Source organism: Lates calcarifer, linkage group LG17, assembly GCF_001640805.2.
Source record: "Lates calcarifer isolate ASB-BC8 linkage group LG17, TLL_Latcal_v3, whole genome shotgun sequence".
In the NCBI taxonomy this organism is placed as follows: Eukaryota; Metazoa; Chordata; class Actinopteri; family Centropomidae; genus Lates; species Lates calcarifer.
This window is the reverse complement of record NC_066849.1, coordinates 19,850,659-19,872,324: the sequence shown is the minus strand read 5'-3', so window position 1 is coordinate 19,872,324 and position 21,666 is coordinate 19,850,659. Positions and strand designations below refer to the sequence as shown.

The window sequence follows — 21,666 nt, the reverse complement described above, 5'->3', positions numbered from 1 at the left end:
AGCTTGTGTGTGTGTGTGTGTGTGTGTGTGTGTGTGTTCATTCCCATTCACATAGAATTCACCCCTGGAAGTGGACGACGAAGGATTTGTCATCCGAGCCGACAGCACCCAGAATGATATCCTTTTCCTGCTCACTCACGCATGCTCAGTCTGGAATCTGTAATCCTCTTTTTCTTTTTCAAAACTACGTTTATTGGCTTTTTTAAAAGTCTGAAAAACATTAATGAAGCATAAGCCCATCATAGGTGGTGTCTCAAAATTGCTTATTTAGAGGTGGTCTAAAGGCTTAGGTGTCTAAGCCACTGACATGAACCACAGTGTTCTCAGTCAAAGTCTGGTCAGTTTCATTTGTTGCATTTTATTTTCCACCTTTCAACCCCCATTTGCTGTCATCTTTATCCTGTTAACTCTAACTAGTGCATACTAACTGAAGTTAAAAATACTTTCAAATAGAAAAAAAGGCCAACAACAATACTTAAGTATTCAGTTATATGAACTAGAGCAAGTCTTTCCCATCTAACAAAATGATTCTAATGATTTTGATCATATCTGGATCTGGTTCAACTATTAAAAACAACAGGCTCAACACATGGCTTCAGTTGTGGCACAGAGTTGACCACATGATATAGGCACCAAATTAAACCTCATGAGGCACTGAATAGACTGTGAAAGGACTCCTAACTGAGACAGAGATGTTTTAAATGAGGTGTAATCAGAGGGTCAGAGGTGAGAGGCGGGGTTTGACCAATTTGTTCGCCCAATTGAGTACATTCATGGCCTCATTAACCAGAGCTAGACAGTTATAAAGATCTTAATCCCATTTGTTGCCTCGATGTATCGTGCTTGTTAAAGCCAGAGGAGGTAAAGTCCAGCAGCATGGGATAGCCTGACACTCCACGTCCTGACTTTTCATCCCTGATCCATTTTTCACTGGTGGCTCACACTCCTGAGATAACAACTCTTCCTGCTTTTGTCATCCCAGTACACATTCATCAAATAAACACAAAGCACAAACAACACAACACGTCCACGTGCAGCAGAGAGTGGCGTCCGCAGAAAAGAGGAAGAGGAGGTGACTTTTGTCGGGGGTGACGATGCGACAGGAAGTGGCGGTTTGGCTGTTTGACAGCTCTGCAGCCCTCGCCTCCAGTGTGCTCTGCGGTGCTCGCTGCTTCTGTTTGTGGGTTGTCTGCATGCTGCTAGCCTGCATTCTGTCTCTGATTTAATCAACCTCACAGAGAGAGACTACTCTGTTTCCTCTTCAAGGAAGTCACAGTATTTGTCAAAATAGTAATATTCACCAACAAGCAGGGGTAATAAAACCTGTGCTTGCTGGCTTATAATCTACTCTCATGCATTTTTTTCAGTTTAATATTTTTGAATGGCATTCTCACAAGAGATTGAACTCTTTTTTTCCTGTTCAACTCCCCAATATAGTTTCCTTTCTTGACATTCACTCACCAAACAACATCACCTCTCATCCCTGTTTTTCCATAAACGCTTGTTCTCCTTGACCCTCCTCTCTCTCTGCACGCTGCTCTGATGAGAAGGACAACAACTTCTACTCCAGTGATTCAGATTTCGACGATGAGGAGCCCAAAAAGTTCCACATCCAGATCCGACCGGTCGCCAGCAGCAATCGTAGCAACACCGCCGCCACCGAGAAGGAGCTGAAAGCCACCATTGGGGCGCTCACCCTGCCGCCCAACCGGGGTGTACGGCAACAGGTTGTGTTTGTTCACATGTAATGTTAATGTAGATTAATGTGCACTGCACCATTAAAATAAGAATTTATATATTAACAGATAAGGTTAAAGTTGTCATCAAATCACATGAAAACACCAAAACCAGCAATGAATTGATCCTGTTAACAAGTATTGTTTGTGTAGTCAAAGCCTGCTATAGCTTATTCTGTAGCATAGGGCTCCATTTTTCTCCAAAAACTATTAAAAACAAACCAGTGAACCATGTTACTGCACTGGGTGGCAAGTTCCTTCATTATGATGAACATGGGCACTGCAGCGTCCTTTGAGTTAATTCCACATACACTGTACTGCTGCTGTAAATACTCACTAGTGCACCAAATGGATGTTAATTTGCCTCTGAAAATAGTCTCCAACAACTGCACTGTTAAATCTTGTTTGACTAAATTAAAACAAAATTTTCCAGCTGTTTCAGGAAATAATTTCTGTCTTTACAGAAGGAACCAATGGGCCTGAGCGCCAAGGATAGATAAGAAAGGCAGAATTTATGGGGCTGACTAGTGCACTGTTGACTTTGGTCTTTTCATGGGATTTGTTCACAAATGGAAAACTATTAACCCTGTTGTTTAAGTGAGCTCATTGTTTTGAACAAATCTAACCCTGCCCCCACTCCCTCTTTCTCTCTCTCTCAGGTGTCAGTCAAGCGGCATCTTTCCAGTAAGTTCTGCTTTTTGTATCATTTGTTGCAGCAAATCTCTTTCCTGAGACATAAAGCCATGGGATATGTACAGCATGCTGCAGTCTTTGTACTATACCTTTGTGTACAGACTTCTGAAAGCTGCTGCCTTCTGTTGTGTCTCTGCAGGAAACTCCAGTACTGCAGGAGGCCGATCAGAAGAAGGCGAAGCTGCCTCCCACAGGGGTGGGTCTCATTCTTTCTATCTACTGTATCTATCTGCCTGTTTGTTCATCAGGTTGTTTGTCTTTTCCTTTCCTGTCCTTCTCTATTGTAATTTAGATTAGAAACAGTTAGTCGATTAATTATAATAATTAGTCAGTTAGTTAGAAATTAAACTGGCAACTATTTTGATAATCATCTTTAAAGGGAAAAATGTCAAATATTTACTTAGTTCAGCTTGTCAGACTTGAAGATTTGATACCTCTCTTTGTCCTACAGAATTGTAAATTCAATATATTTAGGTTTTGTATTAATCAAGAAAATAATCATCAGATGAGTGAAAATAATAGTACTGCTAGAATGACAAATAATTATAATCAGTCATCCAGTGTTAAAGCTGCATTTGCATCGTCAGTGAAGTGATGACGTCTCAGTGCAGCATCTCTCTGCCTCCAGCCTGTTTAGCCCCCAAGTTTCCCCTCAGACAGCAAATCTCTTCATTGGCTGACCTTGCATGAACAGCCGCCCTCCATTAGTCACACCCCAACCTCTGCTCGTGCTCCAGAACGTGTTTTTATCACCGACAGGTTCGTTAGCTGCCAGAAGGTTAGGCTGGAGTGGGAGGCTACAACCTGCTGCTTCACAGCAGCAGGGACTCTCTCTCTCCCTCGCTCTTTTAAATCCAGAGTCGACGGGATTAACGATTAGCACCTGATTAAAGCGGTTACTCTGCGGTGACAGCAGCGGTGGCTGGAGCTGAGCGAGACCGAGCTAATTGCTGGTATTTATCACACAGACAGTAATGGCTGATAGGTTTTCCCTCATGTCGTAATGTCTCACCCCATACCGGCCTCCCCTCGGTGCTCTGACGAAGACCACGGTGCTGCTGATTAGTCCTGATTAGGGAGCATCCTCTGCAGTGAGTCACTGTGTCTCATTGTGGGTGGGTGTGTGTGTGTTGTCTCTTTACAGATGGAGAGCAGGAGGGCCTACGCAGGTCCACCTCCAGTCCCGATCACAGCAGGTGAGATGGCTGTGCCCTTCATATCATCTTTCCTCCCTCTTCTTCATATCCGTCTCTGAGCGGTGCAGAGACAGGGACACATTTGGAGGTTGAATTGCGTCATCAGTGGCCTTTGCAGTGGTTTGAAGCTCTTGAGGTTTCCACCTCACAGCCTTTCCAACGGCACCATTATGGTTTTAATTTTGGTCAGGCTAGTTTTACCACCATCACCTCATTGCTCTCACTGTTCTTTCCTTTTTACCAAACCAGCACACATTTCTTCGCACAAGCCGGAAAGTAATGTACCTAGAATAAAACTTTACTGTTCTTCAACCCTTTTGATTACAGTCATTACCCTTGTCTTGTTTGAAAGGGAACTCGTTAAATTTTATAACCAGACTCAGAATGAGTAGAAGAGATACTGAACCAAAGTTATAGAGACACAACATTTTGTGTGGAATACACTTGGCAGCCATAGCCACAAATTTGAACAAATTCTGTGTCAACAGCTGTTGCAGTGATATGAGGATCCTAAAATGATTTATACAGATAGAAATGAGAGACTTAGAGCTTTCAAACAATGTTGTCAAAGTCTTATGAGGACAAGTACAAAATAAAACACACCTGAAGTGGCTCCATTAAGGTCAAAGTGTCCTACTGGTGGAATGGTAGCTCAGACAAAACACCAACATTTTTTACTCAGTTAAAGAGAAGCAGTTCTAATTACACATGTACTGGAAACTTTCAGTCCCATTATTTACTGAGCTTTTGACCTGCATCAAAGCCCACACCATACATTTTTCTATCATTTTGGACTTGGGATACTTCCAGCACTGGATGGGCAGAGCAGTGGTCATCCTACAATAAGTCTCATTATTTAGCGATATACTGTATAACCATTTAATAAAACACTCTATAATGTAATTGAGCAGATACAGGTGTTTATCAATGTAATTAATAAACACCTTTGTAATACATTACATTAATAAAAACTCACTTAACCATATGGTTAACCAAACATTAAGTTCAACAACCCTTATGTGGTTGAACATCTTATTGCAAAACCAAGCTACTAATATGCTTTTATAACAGACTGTGGGTTACGTTGGCCACTGATGCTGGACAGCTTCTTTTTTTTTTTTCCTATCTTTCCAGAAAGTTACAGAAAGAGATGGAGGTTTTTGATTGCTTTTATAACACTCTCTCCCCTCTTGATTTCTTTCTTCCTCCATCTCTCACAGTCCCCCAATTTCCTCTTCTCTCACTTGCACCCACGCTCCTTTTCTCACTTTCCCTCCCTTTTATTACCCCTCCTCCTCCTCCTTCTCCTCATCGTCGTCATCATCATCATCAGCACTCCTCCGCTCTCCCTGACTGTCTCTTGTTTCTTCCCTGCTCTCCGTCAGGTTGAGCTCAACCGCGTCCGGCTCAGACAGTCTGTTCGGACCCCCGCTGGAGTCGGCCTTCAAGTCCAAAAGTTTTGATGGTCGGGAACAACTCAGAGAGCAGAGCACTTTTGGTGCCTCTGAATGTAAGAGAAGTTGTTGTATGAATTAATTTAAAGTTTGAGTTTGTGTACAATTTTCTTTTGTCTGTTCTTATGAATACCATATTGGCGCAAATATAAAACAACCCTGAATATTGGACAGTTTCCTAGTTTTTTAACATCCACTTTTTGAAGGGAATAAACAACTTTATCAGACTAGTCCAGCTGGGAAGTTTTCCCAAGATAGAAGCTCTATCTTTCCTAAAAGTGAAACATGAAATACTTCCATTAAAAAAAAACATAAATCCCGAATTTCTGTAGCTTCTTACGACAACTCCATCTCAGGCCAGGGGTGGGACGGAGAGAAAGCAGGGAACCGCATTAAGGAGGGGTCCATATCTGGGTCCACACATACTGTTTCCAAGCTACACTGCAAATGTTTGAACGATGTGTTCAACAACGATATGAGAAATACAGTGTGTGTGTGTGTGTGTGTGTGTGTTATTAGTTGAACTAGATTGTGTTTGTAGATGTTATGTAGATTTCTTGTTGATGTAGAGGTCTTTTCCTTCAGTCTTCTTCAGTGAAAGATAAAGCCTATTGTGAATATGCTAATGGATCCTGTTCTTTCAAACGTAGGCTAATATCCAGACAGAGACTAATATGGTAAAATGAGGTTGATATTGTGTGTTGTGAACTTTAATTCCACTTTCATGAGTTCTTTGTTTCCCACTGGTGTTGATAATTTACTGTACTGACATCCTGTTTAATGTGTGTGTCAGATGCTGCCTTCTCGTCTGACTCCTCCTCTCCCGAGAACGTTGAAGACTCAGGTCTGGACTCGCCTTCCCATCAACCCCTCGGACCCTCCCCTGAGCCGGTGGGTTGGGCAGCGTGGCCTCCTGTGTCACAGAGTAAAGACCAAACCCAAACGCTGGGACGACCTTCGGACCCTTTCCTCTCCGCTTTCCGTGACCCCTCCCCCGGTCGCAGCCCTCTCCCACAGGATGACCCCGCCAGCGTCTGGTCCGTCGCCCCATCACGCCCCTCTCGTGTCCCCCCAGATATGGACCCCTCGTCGATGCGGTTCCCTGCCTTCTCTCAGTCCCTCCCCCCGCCTGAGATGGAGTCGTCGGTGTGGAACTGTAAACACATCCCCCCTGAGGACCCCTTCCTCGCCGCATTTGAGAGGACCGTCACCCAGGAGACCTTAAACCTGTCTGATGCTTGGGCGCGCCCACCGCCTCGCCCTAACCAGGAGGGCAGGGGGATGGAGGCGCGAGGTGACCCTTTCTCCATTACCCTCGCCGACACTAAGACACTCCCAACCTCCTCCTCCTCCTCGTCATCCTCCTCCAATCGCAAAGACAGAGACAGGAAACGAGACCGCAGCCTCCCGCCTCCCGTTTCCTCCGATGACCCATTCGCCATCACGATGATTGGCAGCCCAACGCACCAGTCGTCTCTGGCTGCAGCAGCTGGATTAATCCCTCCGCACAGCAGCAGCAGCAACAGTAGTGTGGGCGGCGGCTCTGTCAACAGCAATAGACTGGGACTCGATGCTAATTCAGGCTCTTTGCCCACGGCCCAGACAAAGAAGGAGCTGATGCACTGGAACTCTGTCCACAACCCGTTTAGCGAGAGCGTCTCTGGAGCGCTGAGCAGCTCCAAAACACAGGAAGGAGGAGGAGGAAAAGGAGAGGGAGGGGCAGGAGGGGAGAGGAGAAAACATCGATCATCAGAAAGTGAGCCACGCAGGAACGCCCCTCCGCTCACAAGGCATTCAGGCCCACAGGAGGATCTGTGTTTTTCTACAGACAAAGACCAAGACTGTCTGGATCTGAACACTCACATACCCTGCGGCGTCAGCTCGCACAAGGGTACTTATTACTTTCTCTTTTTTTGGCATTTAAGTTTTTATTTGAAGTATTATTCTCATATAAAAGCAAATAATGCCAGTCTCAAATAATAGCTGGAGGCATGGCCAGCACAGTCAATTAAGATATTTAGGTATTAAGCACTGTATTCAAGTACAGTACTTGCACTCAACTTGAGTATTTCTATTTTATGCTACTTAATACTTCAAGTCCACTACATCTATTTATACTATGGTGAGTGAGAATTCTGGCTTCTGATTTTAATATGAAACTATAATTGGGTAAAGACAGCAACAGTGAGGGCAAAAGTACATAGACCAAAAACGTTTGACAATAAAAGCAGTAATTTGTTGCGGCCCTAACTGATGTTGTCAGGATTAGGTATCAGAAATACAAATTTCATTGTGGAAATGCATCAATGTGTTTATTCCCTAATTAAGTGCAGAATCAACATGCAGCAGGGTCCCAATATAGTTTACAGTTAATACATGAGAAAAAAACAGCAGGCAAATAAAAATGGACAGGTACAAAACAAGAGCTCTGACTGCTCGCTGTTGATCACTTCATTAATGACCTTCATCAGGTTAAAGTCATATCATCATGTGAATTTTATCCGATGAAGAAAATAAGGACTGAAACGTTATTAATAAAAGAAGAACTGATGACAAGAGAGGAAAATCTCTGAAGAATATTCAGTCACCGACAGGAGGCTAAATGCCTCAATGAAACCAATACAAATAAAATGTCATTAGGTTTGGTGCCAGCTTGTTTTGGCAGTGGGATATTCCCAGCCTGTCACCGGCTGTTCTCAGCACAAATTCTGGAGTATTCTGCCTCTTCCACTCCTGTTTCACAGTGTGATTCAGCTTTGAGTCATTTTCTGTCTTGTGTCTTTGAAAGGGTCCAAGCATAACTTCAGACAGGACACATCTGAAGTGGTTGCAGCTGCTCCTCAGAGAGCGACCCGGGCCAAGAGGACTTCAGGCCGACTCAGCGGCTGTGAGAGAGTGAGTATCCAGCACCGAGTTAACAGCTCAGCTCATTTAATAAAACTTCTGTTCACCCCCCCCAGAGTAGTCCTGGTTCTTAGTTGTGTTATTTTGATATAATCATATTCACTCTAAACAGATATGAAGGTCATGAAAATTAGAGAAATAACCTGTCACAATGATAATAGATGACTTTTTTCAAGCAAAATAAAGCTTTGGACTAATGAAAAAGCTCTGATATAATATTCTTGTGATACTGTAAATGTCAAATTTGTAAATACCATATAACCAAATTCATGTAAACTGCTCAGATGATAACCATCCCTTCCTGATGTAAATGTTTGATCATGAATGTTCATCACTTAAATGAAAGCAGTGTCGATATTGACTCGTTTGTCTCAGTCCCGGTCCCTGTGCTCCTCCCCACTGCCGGAGCCCAGCCCATCCCTCACCTCCTCCTCCTCCTCCAGTCCCAGTGAGTGGGGGCCTCAGGCTAGAGATGGCGAGTGGGGGGGTCAGAACCGAGCTCCCAGTCCTGCCAGGGCAGGACAAGCCTCGCCGCTGCCATACCAGCACCAGGACCACCAGCAAAGACAGTGTAAGACCTTGGCACATAAATGAAGTTACACTACAGGACAGAATACATTTAAGGACGTTTGTTTAGATAGAAGCATTGATACCACTTTCATGTCTCTCTGCTAAATATGAAGCTACAGTTTGTTACAGAGCCCCGTAATAGTCGCGTCAAAAATAAAAAATAGCTGAACATTGTGAGCAGATTATGGAGTTAACTGTATTGACTTTGAGTTTTAAACTGCTGGAGCTTTTCAACATCAAAAACTATAGTGTCATAACCACATCGGACTCTCCTTCGCCTCCTTATGCTGAAGAGCACCGGCCTAAAGAGCCGGTGCGACGGGCGTCTACGGGGCCTTATGTTGAACAGCGCCGCAGGGTGCTAACCTGCTGCCCAGTGTCAGGTGAAGAGGAGCCCGGTGCGGTTGTGGCACTTAGTTATTTAATGTTACCTGAGGGAGACACACAGGTAAAGCGGTGTGGCCCCTTATTAATGTAGACTACTATGTAGGCTATTTAATTAATGTATGTACGCTAACTAATGTTGTCTTGCTAGCTAACAGCCATCTTAACACTGACATTTGAAGTAGGTGCAGTGCATTTCATGCTTAGGAAAGAAAGCCTGTCTGTTGTCATGACTCTCTATATATACACACTACATTTCGTGTGCATGTTTTATTTATTTATTTTTTGACGTGATCACTCCGGGGCTCCGTAGTTTGTAGATAGTTAGCTTAGCATAAAGACTGGAAACACATGGAAACAGCCAGCCTGTACATCCCTACAAAAACTGAGGCTCTTTAGAGTTGCTGAGTGGACTGAGCCAGGCTTGTTGGCCCTGTTTTCAGTCTTTATGCTAAGCTAAGCTAACCTGCTGCTTCATATTTAATGTACAGACATTCCTTTAAACATGACTTGATTCAGGTAAAACTCACTGCAGCTCATTAGTAGCTTGACTCAGGAGCATCACATCTGTTCTTCACAGTGCACCTGTCGAGAGGTCCCAGTCCCATTTCCCTCAGCACACAGGAGGCCTGGCCAGTGGCAGCAGCCATCACTGAGTATATCAATGCCTACTTCAAAGGTGGACAACACAACCGGTCAGTGTGATACTGCTTTTTACAAAAACAGTAAAGTTCTGGTTTATTTTTTGTTGTTACTGACATTTGTTGGATATTTTTTGATGAGTATTTGTTTGTGCTTTTCCTTCTTTCCTCCAGCTGTCTGGTGAAGATCACAGGCGACCTGACGATGTCCTTCCCAGCAGGCATCACCAGGATTTTCACAGCCAACCCCAACGTTCCCGTTCTCAGCTTCAGGCTGGTCAACATCTCGAGGATCGATCATTTCCTGCCGAATCAAAAGCTGCTCTACAGGTTCGGCTTTGGTTGTCTGCATTATGCATCAAACCCGGTCTGATCCTGTATAAATCTTAACCATCCTGTTGTCTCTCTGTCTCCACAGCGATCCATCTCAGAGCGACCCAGACACCAGAGACTTCTGGTTCAACATGCAGGCCCTGCAGATCTACCTGCAGAGAGAAGCTGAACTCAACCCTCAGGCCTCTTACTACAATGTCGGCCTGCTGAAATATCAGGTCAGTGTTTAAAAATAGATATTCTCACCCGTCAATACTGTTTTCCTCAGGTAACTTTGATTGTGTAAATGAAAACTTTTTAAAGTTAATAAATATACAATACTGACACTTTATTTTTCATGTCTGTAATTTCTGTATAATCTCCTAATAATTTGCAAGAGGCTTCCAGTAAATAACCATTTAATTTGGCAGTAGTTGTTGGGAAAATGAAGGAAGAAAATCTTCATTCACTATTTATTTATTACAGGAAAGTTTGTTCTTCATATCTGTTGAATCTCAGACACATGTTTACATTTCTGCATGTTCACCTGACCCTCTGTTCTCTGACTGAGAAACACGTTAGATTGCCCTTTTAATTGGATGTTTATTAACTAAACAGTCTCTGTTTTCACTATACTTACTGCCAAATTCCATAGTTCTCTTGTCAATTATAAAGAAATTATTCAGAATTTAGGGACTGATAAAATAAAGTTGCCAGATTTTGTCTTGAGTGAGTTTTCTAAGACCTTAAGATGACACCAAACCTGCCGTGGACTCTATATTTTTATCAGTGAAACAAACTCCTATAAACTATAAAGACTCTATTTTAACAGTCTGAGCGCATGGTTTTAAGTGCACTTAGGGCATGTTCAAATATAAAAAGGTCACATTTCCAGGCACATGGTTCAAAAGAGTTTTACTTAGTCTCTTTATTAATCATAGATATGTTTTGACAACACCTCATTCATTGGGCCCCTAAAGTCTTCCGTCTTTTCCCAGGTGTCGTCTCAGGACCCGGGCCGGGCTCCTCTCCTGCTGTCGGCCGAGTGCCAGCGGAGTGGCACGGTGACCCGAGTGTCCCTGGATTATCACTGCTGCCCCGCTACGGCACCCTCCACCCAGCTCACCGCTGTCCAGGTGCTGCTGCCTTTGGACCACACCGCCACTGACTTACAGTGCCAGCCGCCTGCCTCCTGGTGAGCAGTGATGATGATGATGGAGGGATAATAATCAGTTTCTCTTAACTGTCATGCACCTGAAACTGGTTTAGCAGGAGCTGATCTGTAACTTGATAAATGTAATCAAGAGGATTATTGTAAGGCGCAAATAGAACCCTCTAATCACAATGTACAAGTAGCAATTCAGCTCACTATGTCAGAGTTATTGTGAGGGAAAAAGAGACTGAGGACAAGTGATTTGAGCATTTGAGGAGGGTTGCGATGGAAAACAGGGGACAGTTTTAAAAGGTCATTGGGCAGAAACTAACAACTACAGAGAAGGAAGAGAAGCAGGTCAGGCTTTAGTATTTATTTGCTTTTACCCCCTATTTATAGACATTTACATCCTTATATCTACATTTAAAGAAGTTAAAAGATGGTTTAGAATAATGGCTGAACAATTAGTTCTTTTAATGTCAAAATCTTAATCTGAAAATGCACAGTTTTAAAATGGAAGAGCTGCTGAAGATTTTGGCTAAATAGCATTGATTCTGTGATTTGAATGACAAAGTCAAGTCAGGATTACATTTGAATATGATTGAGTAGTGTCAAATATTAAATCTTTGGATTTTGGGGCATTGATGAGACGAAACTTTCACTAATTTAGACATTTTATAGTCTCAATAAACTAAAGGAAGACTGGGATGGTTAATAGGAGACATTTTAAAGGATGTCAGACGATGGAGATGAAGGAACAGTTCAAGCCTCACCGACTATTTATTTGCCTCGACAGGAATGCTGAAGAAAGACGGCTGCTGTGGAAACTCCCGAACCTCTCCCCGACCAACCACAGTAAAGGTCAGAGCTCTGCAGATGCTTCCTTTTCACCTCTCTGCTTTGATTTTTTTTTAACCCTCATTGTTGAAGGAACCTTTAATAAGAAAATGTTGTTCACTGGGAAGCAAGGAGAAGGAAACTTACATACAAACGACATCTTATTTGTCTGAAAGTTTCAGCTTCATTTGTGTCTCGTTAAAATTAGAGCCAGAATTTCCTTCTTCGCTCCCTTCTCACTGGGTTCACAATCTGTACTTCGCGTAAGAAAAATACCAAAATGAGTAATTAAGAGTTAGGTGAAAAGATCTCCCTCAGCGCTGCACATCCTTCTCTTTTCAAAAAGCTGAAATCTGTAGGCGTATCATTACCTTTTAACAGCAGCATTAGCATTTGAACGTGGCAGCTGCTCTCATCAGCCCGGTTGAGGTGAACAAAATGAGTGAGTGGAGGTGTCTCTGAACGCTGCACTGATATGAAGACGAGCATGAAATATTCCCCTTTTATTTTGAGTCAAGCTGATTGTTGCTCATATTTCATGACCTTAATGGTGCACAGATAAGAGGCGGCATGTCATAGAGGATTTTTATGGCTCTGATTTAAGGGAGAAAAGTCTAAAATTAAATCAAATCTGAGCTCACCTATTTGCCTCTTCGCAACAGACACCCACATCTTCTCCTTTTTTTTTTCTATTTAATGATATATTATTACCTCGGTGTGAAGCTGCAGGGTCGGAGAACAGAGGAAAAAGAAACTATTCATAGCTGTCAGAGATGGATGAGATGTTAAAGCCTGAAAACATTTATAGTTAGAAGACTTTCCTAGTTTATGAGCTGGAGACAAAAGCACTGAAAGGTCACCATAACTCCTCCCTGTCCCTTCTAAAATACTATTTTCCTGCACGCCTGTTTCTTTCATACTAAAATGTTACAAGTGCAGCTTTACACAATGAATAATGTCTGGCAGTGTTGAATCTGTAATTAATAAATTTTACTGCACGTCTTGTAAACGGATGGATGCGTTGGAGAAGATATTTCTCAGCTTATTGATGCGTAGAGGAAGAGCTGTACAGTAGTTCATCCTAAATTTATCAGCATTTCTCCTCATATTCCTCTTTTGAGTGTATGATAAATCACAGGAACATGGGAGTGGTTGTGACAGCTACATAAAGATTTGGTGATTTGCAGGTCAGAAGATTTAAAACCAGACTAAAGTGTTATGTATCATTGCTGTTTACCTGTAGTTATCTTGACATGTGAAGCAGAAATAACTGGACTGAAATGTAATCTTTAAAGTGCTTCTAGAATTAAAATGAGTTTATTTAATTTAATTTAAGTAATAATTTAATTTATTAGTAATTTATGTATTTAATTTTTAACCTGAGCTAATCAGTCTGATGTTTTATAGCTTCTTCTTCTGGCCTTTGAGTGTTTGCATTTGGTCTTAGACTTTAAAATTCACTCTAAACCACGTGAGAAGTTTAAAGGGAAAAATCACTTTGGTGGAGCTTTTGATCGAATCACACAATCTCCTCAGTAGATGGCGTTTTCTCTGTCAGCACTGAATATGTAAATTTCCACTCTGAACAGTCCTTAACTCTAGTTCATTAACGCACAGGTGCTATGTGTAGGACTTTCAAACACTTTGGCATTGTCAAATAAATCTTTATACACTGATGTTTACTTAAAGAAATGAGAACAATACTGGGAAGATCTATCTCTCCTCTTGAGTTTTCACTGTCACCTTTTTATTGGCCTTTCATTTCATTTAACATTCAAAATCTTTTGCCTTTGAAAGACATGTTTACATTTCTCAAAGTATAGTAAACTATTGGCACAAGCAGAAACATTTTTAGATACTAAATCCTTACGTGTGGATGACAACAAATCACAATGCAGTAATCCTGGAATAGATGCTGTATTTTAAATAACATCTCATTCTGATCCAAAACATCTTTTAAATCTTTTAAAAGTGCAACATGTAGGATTTTTAAACAGTATGTCAAATGATGTTGTGATTATTTTAAACAAATAAGACCCCTCTTGGAAAGACTTGACTTTCTGTTAAACAACATGAGGTAATCCAGCACTTCACAATGATATATGAGCAGCTTGTTCTTGTTGTAAAGAGCTGACTGAAGTGCAGGACGAGGCTGCCTGCCTACTTAGCAGTGATCTCGTTTGTGAGAATTAACAACCTACTGTATTCAAGATCTCCATCTCTGCTGTGAATTAATCACCGTCCTGTATCTGTGTCTCTTGCCTGTCGGTGGTGTCCCAGGCTCAGGGACTCTGTGTGCCAGCTGGCAGTGCCTGGAGGTTCCCCGCGGCCCTCCACCCAGCCTGGCGGTCCAGTTTGTGGGCTCTGGGGCCTCGCTGTCGGGCATGGACGTGGAGCTGGTTGGCGGCCGCTACCGCATGTCGCTGGTCAAGAAGAGATTTGCCACAGGTGACCGAAAAAAAAAAAATCATCATTATTATTGTTAACAAGTCATTTTGAGACTTGCATTTTTGTTGTTCAACATTTTAAATGAACTCTTAGCAAGAACATGAGTTAGTATTTCCTGTTATTATAGATGTCAAAATATTCAGTTTGCATATATTGTGAAAAATAGATGGGAATGTAGTTGCGTACTTACTTACCATGTTTGGTTTTTCAGCTTCACTAAATGATAAAGTTGCCAGACTTTGGTGGTCCATTCCTTCTCTTTTACCTTCATCTTTTTAATCTTTCACAGGGAAGTACATGGCAGGCTGCTCCTTGTGAATCGATGTACCGTCGCTGGACGTTCTGAGAACTTTGCACTTTTCGAGTCGAAGGCCGGAGAGATAATTGGCGGTAAGAGACTAAACAGGAGAGGAGGCTCCTTCACTCAGACTTACAGCTCAGCCTTGAAGGACAATGTGCACTTAACTTCTGATGGTGTCCTGCTGTTTTAGGACCAAGCCTTTTACTTCTTCTTCTTCATTTCCTCTAATTTAAGTTGTGTGTTGTACACTCAAGTTGTCCTGCCTTTTCCTGGAGGGAAAGTCTTTTTCTATTGAATCTCCTCTGTCCACGTTGTGTTCTGTGTGCCTTTGTAGGTAGAGACTGCAAACTAAGCTAGATGTCAGAACTTTTCTTGAATTACAGAGGAAAGGAAAAAGTGTGAAAAAAAGTTAAGCATATTACTGTGTTGCCATGGAAACTAGGATTTTTAAATTATGTAAATACTGTATCGCTAAAGCATCCTGAAGGATTGAACGAATTATTTGTGAGCAAATATCTTCTACCAAACCTTAGGAAAAAAAGAAATGTTTGTAAATCTACTGTTTGTTCCAATTAGAGGTTTTGTGATGTTGATATTTGATAAAAAATAAATGTGCTCAAATCCTCCTTTTGGTTTACACCAATTTATTACACATTGTGACCAAGTACAAAATACAGCTGAACTATGCAGTTTATTACAGACCATCATCTGTCCTTGGGCTAGTTAAAGTGTAGTCAAGAACAGGTTTAAAAATACACAAAAATAAGGGTTCAGTATACTTGTAAGAAGAACCAAATCTAGTTCAATAAAAAATAATCCTCCGCCAAAAATCTAAAACAGCCTTACAAAACATTACAAAGTACACATAGAAATTACTTTTTTTTTCTCCAAAGCACTTGAAGGCAAATTACTGTGACAGGCACCAGTTACAAAAAGCCTTAAATAACTCAAGCTCAAGGATTCTCTTCGCTACAACAAAATCATCTGAGAGGGAGGGGGGCAAGGAGAAGGGGAAAATTAAATCAACCAAACCAGTTTCAACACAAAGCTGATGTCAATCAAATCAGAATAGTTGATATAAATAGAAATTTCTCTCGTGACAATTTAATAGCGTACTCGGGCGCCAAGTAGCACCACTGTAATAACTGAATTTCATACACTGAACAATTGAGGTTGGAAACAAATTTTATGACACACACCAGTCTAATCAATTACACATCAAAGCATTTTCTTCTGATACAATGTGACCGACCAAGTACAGTGTGAGGAGAGAGATCAGGCAAAGACCGAAGGCCACAGAGCACACACTTTCTACGCCATATAAAGATATATATATAATTTATTATGGACAAATTCTCCAAATAACGCACTGTATTTTTCTATCTAGTTCAAACAGAACATAAGACTTTATCTGAGTAACAGCATGAGGTTAAAGTATCTAAAGTTGGGGAGCATGGGCTGGCTCAGATGCCAACGACATTCTGTTCATGTGTAAGGGTTTTGGTTTTACAGGTCCAAAGCTCTAATGTCTATTGATTTATCTTCCTTAGGTGAAATGTACAACCACTTCTTTTTTTTTCCTTTTTTTTTTTTTAAATCAGGAAATGAGGCTCAATGAGACAGACCAGATTCCAGTTTAGGTTTAAACATCCCATCTCCATTAAGCTGATTGTTCTGGATTTGTTCCCAACTCTGTGGCAGCAGAGTAAACTACCACAGGTCTACACATGCTGCTGAATTCGGAGTGAACAGCACAGGGGGGAACTATCACAGGATTGAAACCATTTGGAGGAACGTGGAGAACTATTTACATGAAAGGAAACCAGAGTGGGAGACACAAACCGCAACAGTGGCTACATTTTTTTTTTTTTTAATACTTGCCTCATGTCATCTGAGCCTAATGGAGCACAGCATAGAAATCTATTGAGGTAAACAAACCAACATCTTACACACAACCAAGGTAATAGACTTCCCTGCCTTCCTGACTATGAGGCCCTCCTGCCTGACAGACAGAACCATGACTATGGCTAAGCTTGTGGGGACAACTGAGGGAAAGGTCCTTTGGGTCAGTAGGTTGCATGTTCATTGTTTTTCTTTTTTGTCATGTTTGCCGCGAACTGCAGCCGAGGCAACAAGGAGAGTGCACGCCTACACCTAATCAATGTTAAAGGTGCTTTGAATGTCTGAGGTTTGGAGACGATACATTCATACTGCGGTAGAGGCACAGCTGAGGGACAAATAGACATCTGTAGTGGTGGTTTCAAAAGTTAGCGATCTAAGGCACTCAAATGACACTATGGCACAACTAGTTAAAATTCAAAAAAAAAAAAAAAAGAGGATCACATAAACACCACACACCACCACTCAAAGTTACACATCCAATAAAAAGGTACTGCACAAAGTCATTCACAGTTGCAACAAAAACGGAAAGAAAATCAGACCTGTGTTACACCCCTGTGAGTAAAAAATAAGAAGACGTGAGTTTCCTGGGACAAATATCACTGTCTTTATCAACGCTAGTGAGGGGAGGACTGACATTGCTACTCTCTTCTTCTCTATGTACATTGCACACACTGACTGCAGATGGATGCACTGTGCTTGGCCTAAAAGCCACTTGCGTCCCAAAAGGCCCCAAAAGCCACTTGAGCGTCACCTTTTTAGGGAAGAGATGCTGGTCCTCGTGGCTTTCAGTCTGGACCTGTTGGGACTGGACTCACATCTCCTGCAGAGGGTGGCTCATTTCAATCCTCTCTCTCTTTACAGCTGGTTCAGTAGGCCCTCTGGACGCATCAGCATCGCTGCCCAGGTCGCTCATCTCATCAGAGAAGGATGTATCTAGTGGCCAGGGGAGGGAGGAATTTGTTAGAGCTGAAATAGTTTGTGACAAAAACGAAACGACTCAGAGAGCACAATGTGGGGTAAAGGCAAAAGGATAAAGCTATGGTTCAATTTAAAGCTACAGTACAAAAATTTTTCCCACAATATTAAAGTCAACACAATTATTTTACATAAAGCATCTTAAAAGAATACTACACCATTTTAGCATTGCACTGTAATATTATCAGACTCACGATGGACAGTTTTTAAATGCAGCAGAACCAGAGATATCATCTTTTTTATGTCATTACATTCTTCCTTGTCAAAACTCATTACCTCCATTACCCACAGTGCAACTCAACCACTGACAGTTCAGAGATACAGTGTGTTATGCTAGCAATTGCTAATGTAGCCTTGTGCTGCTAGCCTGAAGCAGAGATGAGGAGTGAGCTGCAGAGGTCTGGTAAGTCCACATCTGTGTAACAGAGTTTTTTGTTTGTTTTCAAACTTGTTATCTGCAGTGCCAACAACTTAAGGCACTTTATCAGTCTTCACACAGCTCCCTCTGGAGCCACAAAAGCCTTTATACAACTTTTCCTCACACTCAATTGGGAAGTACTACTGCAAAAGACTCTGATGTGCAAAATCAGTAAACACATCTACTAAAAATGCCAAAACCAATGATGTCTTAGTCTGTCTTTCAACTTCAACTTTGCTACTGTCTGTGGCTCTCAGCCCCAAAGCCCACTGGTTCCTTCTGAAGACAAATATCTTTGAAACTGCATCTCTAGTGCATAGTTTCATTTTTAAGAAGCTTCATTAATTTCCTAAAACAGTTAAGCACTATAGAGTTTTTAAGAAACAACTACTACTACAGTGAACTATTTTCAGCCATGGATTAATACACATCTGGTGCTCTGGTGAGTATTTAGTGCACAGGACAGTGTATGTGGTATTGATTCAAAAATGTCAGCCAGTGTGTCTCACTGATGTGTTTTTAATAGTTTTTGGACAAAAAAAAAAAAATTGTAGCTCTATGGCACAGAGGAATAAGATGTACTGCATGATGCTTTGGATACACAAAGAAGACAAAATATTAAGAGACAGACTGACACATTGTTGGTTTTGGTCTTCTCCAGGTATTTAACAAGAAGTAAAATATGGAACAACACAGCCTTATCCTTCAGCTCATCTTACCTCTGTAAGGAATGGCACTGTTGGCACTGTTGTGTTTTTGCATTTATATTGTGGCAAGAGTTATGTTCTGTAAACGCACAATTTAACATCTGTTTGGAGCCAGTTATCTAGGACATAACCACACCAATATCAAAACTAACACTGTGAATAATAAAGGCTTACCTTTTTCCATGAGTGATGGCATCATAGAGCTCAGGTCACTGAACTGTAAGTCAGGACATGAGAGAGCATTAATCAACAAAACAATTGTCAACATAATTTTCATCTTAATCATTACAGGGTTTTGAGAAGCCAGAGCCATTTCAAATATCTTCCTTCTTACCTCTCCCATAACAGCAATAGGAGTCTCTCCGGTGGCCTGAGCAACACGATGCTCCACCAGGTAAAACATGTACTCATCATACAGAAGACGGATCAGGTGAAAAGAGCCAAAACTAGCTGCACTACGCAGAGTTAGGTCTCTGATCACCATGGAGCTACAAGGAGGGGAGAGAGAGAATTAATCTATAAATAATCTATAAAATCTTTACAGTCCAATAAGCATTTTAAAAGCTAGATAAGTGTTCCCATGTTACCTGTAGAAAGACCATTTGAGCAGGAACTGACGTGCAGCTTTGGGGAAGCTCGGGCTGCCCTGATGGGGCTTCAGGACCTGAGAGACCACATTGTCAAGCCAGGTAGCCCACTGATCCAGAGAGCTCTGCTGCTGCAGGGTGACTTTAAAGTCCTGCTCCAAACGCTGAACCACGCTCTCGTCACACTGACACACCCATGATGCCTGCTCCTGTTAAGACACAACAAACACAACCAGCCACAGTCAGGATGAAACCACACCACCACACAGAGAGAGGTGGACAAAAAAAGAGTGGACACAAGTCCAGACAGTCTGCACTTTCTGCAACATGAACACAAACATCTAACATTTTAACATGAAGTTTTGGCTTTAGATGAACTGGGAAGCTGGATGACAAGTTTACCTGGACGTTAGCGAAGTCCACTCGGTTGAGGTCAGAGAGCATCTGGTTGATCTGAGAGGTGTTCTGGAGGACAGCACGAGCTGCCTGGGCCAGGTGGTTCAGACTAGTGTAACGTCTCAGAGTCTGGGCAAATGCACTGACCACTGCCACCTACACCACACAGACAGCAGAGAGCTCACAGGAATGTTTCACACTTTTTAAGTATTACTGAAGTCAGACTTCATTCAAACCAGTTCAGCTCTGTAAGGCTCTGTGGACAGAGCAAAAAAATAAAAATTGCCAAGTCCGCCTCTGACAAACTTGCCCATATTAACACATTTAATCACATTCACTGTATTTTAATCAGTGCTGTATTTTGAACGTAACTCTGATGCCAATAAAAATGGCTTATTGAGATTACACATCAGCCAAATGTTAAAAGATATTATAAGACTGAGGATAAGACATATACTTTAATGTCATATAACCCTTATAAAACATGCACACACAATCTAACAGACACTGGAAAGTGGATCAGAGTTTTTCTGGTTACCTTGGTGCGGACAATCTCTTGAGGAAAACTGGTCATGGCATTAGTCAGCCAGCCCTCCAGACTCTTGGCAAAGTTACGAATGGCCTGAGTGAGAGTGCCTGAAGAAAAAAAAAAAGGCTGGATTACAAACTGACTTCACTATACTGGGATTGAAGCATTATAGGTGGAGTTGTGTAGATGCAGCAAACTGCAGCTGAAATTGAATACATTTGGGTACTGGACTTTTTTGACAAAACAACTAATTTAATACATTGGTTTAGGCTCTGGCAAATAATGATGGACATTTTTTTAACCATTTTCTGATATTTTATAGACTAAATGATTTATCAAAAATAGCAGGCTGATAAATTGATGGTGAAAATACTCTCCTATCAAAATAAAAACAACAGCAGTACTAACTGGGAACAGGACGCAATACATCAGGAATGAGGATCTCCACTAGAGCCTGGTAGAGGATGTGATCACAGCTTCTCATCCATAGTCTGACTGGTTCATATTTACACAGAGCCACCAGCTTCTCTCTGGGAATCACACCCTCCAGGTCATCATCACTGCACACAGAACAAACAAAAAAAACCAAAACAAAAAAAAACCTGTAAATACTGCCATCTTGCTTAGATAAACTCAGCGGACCGCCAAGTAAAACGGTTGAAGCTGTTGAGCTCCTTCATGTGTGATCAGACCTGTTGGGGATGGTGGTGTTTCCATCACTAGATGGCGGTGTTGAATACCAAAAGGTCTGCCAGAGTTTCTCAATATAGTGGAACTGAAGGTTCATCACCACATCCAAAGTAGCCTGCAGGAGAGCGGCAAAGGAGGGAGGAGGAGGGAAGAGAGGAGGGAAAAGAGAGAGAGGAAGGAGGAGGGTGGGAGAGGGGGGACAAAACATACAGAGCTGAACCATGGCAACCAGACACACAACAAAGTTTCTACAGGCAGGCAGGCAGCCTCTCGCTCACTCCGGGCCCTCCTGGTTAGACAATGAGCCAGCTTAAACACAGCTCCCTGCACATTAATCATCAGGAGAATCCTAAAGGCCACGTTCAGACTTCATCTGCAGTTTTTTTTTCTCTTAACTTGATTTCACTCATTTTTTTCATCTTGGTTGCCTTTGTAAAGCAGATTAGTCTCATAGATTTAAGCATGCATTTGCCTCATTTTAGTGGTGAGGCGCTGACCTGAACTAACCCATGTGACTTCCTCTTTCCTGTTCATATGTATGAGGCTCTTTGAAAGCAGAGTATACTGCACACAAGTGAACACTGCAAGAACGCAAAGGAAGCAGTGGCAAGCATAGTGTTTTTGAACGATTAACAACACTTCTAGGGATTTAAGGTCGGAGAAAAAGCCGTCACTTCTAACTAAAAAGAAAGTGAACAGATAAACCCTAGAAACTCAACACATATATTAAAGTGAAACACAAAAACAAGTGCTCCAGAAGTTATTGAGGCCATTCATCAGCCAAGAGGAAACGCCAGCCGGACTCCACATGACGCATAGGTCAACCTATTCTG

The 21,666-nt window shown here is 41.9% G+C and overlaps 2 protein-coding genes across 8 annotated transcripts in view; one reads left to right on the top strand and one right to left on the bottom strand.

Moving 5' to 3' along the window:
• fcho1 (FCH and mu domain containing endocytic adaptor 1) overlaps positions 1–16,623 on the top strand; it is a 54,612-nt gene extending 37,989 nt beyond the window's left edge. Inside the window, exons 12-27 of the mRNA XM_018695909.2 lie at positions 56–116; positions 1,534–1,727; positions 2,396–2,420; positions 2,569–2,625; positions 3,574–3,625; positions 5,011–5,135; positions 5,873–6,970; positions 7,868–7,974; positions 8,359–8,554; positions 9,518–9,632; positions 9,753–9,908; positions 9,997–10,129; positions 10,889–11,085; positions 11,840–11,904; positions 14,161–14,328; positions 14,618–16,623. Coding sequence (XP_018551425.1) covers positions 56–116; positions 1,534–1,727; positions 2,396–2,420; positions 2,569–2,625; positions 3,574–3,625; positions 5,011–5,135; positions 5,873–6,970; positions 7,868–7,974; positions 8,359–8,554; positions 9,518–9,632; positions 9,753–9,908; positions 9,997–10,129; positions 10,889–11,085; positions 11,840–11,904; positions 14,161–14,328; positions 14,618–14,646 — 2,778 coding nt within the window. The 3' untranslated portion in view covers positions 14,647–16,623. The remainder of the gene's footprint in view (positions 1–55; positions 117–1,533; positions 1,728–2,395; positions 2,421–2,568; positions 2,626–3,573; positions 3,626–5,010; positions 5,136–5,872; positions 6,971–7,867; positions 7,975–8,358; positions 8,555–9,517; positions 9,633–9,752; positions 9,909–9,996; positions 10,130–10,888; positions 11,086–11,839; positions 11,905–14,160; positions 14,329–14,617) is intronic.
• rfx2 (regulatory factor X, 2 (influences HLA class II expression)) overlaps positions 15,254–21,666 on the bottom strand; it is a 30,059-nt gene continuing 23,646 nt past the window's right edge. For all 7 annotated transcript variants that reach the window (XM_018695948.2, XM_051077113.1, XM_018695959.2 and 4 more), the window contains 8 exons: positions 20,836–20,948; positions 20,552–20,703; positions 20,153–20,250; positions 19,621–19,770; positions 19,219–19,427; positions 18,966–19,119; positions 18,806–18,848; positions 15,254–17,464 (listed from right to left, as the gene is read on the bottom strand). In XM_018695948.2, the coding sequence (XP_018551464.1) occupies positions 17,343–17,464; positions 18,806–18,848; positions 18,966–19,119; positions 19,219–19,427; positions 19,621–19,770; positions 20,153–20,250; positions 20,552–20,703; positions 20,836–20,948 (1,041 nt within the window). In that variant the 3' untranslated portion in view covers positions 15,254–17,342. The remainder of the gene's footprint in view (positions 17,465–18,805; positions 18,849–18,965; positions 19,120–19,218; positions 19,428–19,620; positions 19,771–20,152; positions 20,251–20,551; positions 20,704–20,835; positions 20,949–21,666) is intronic.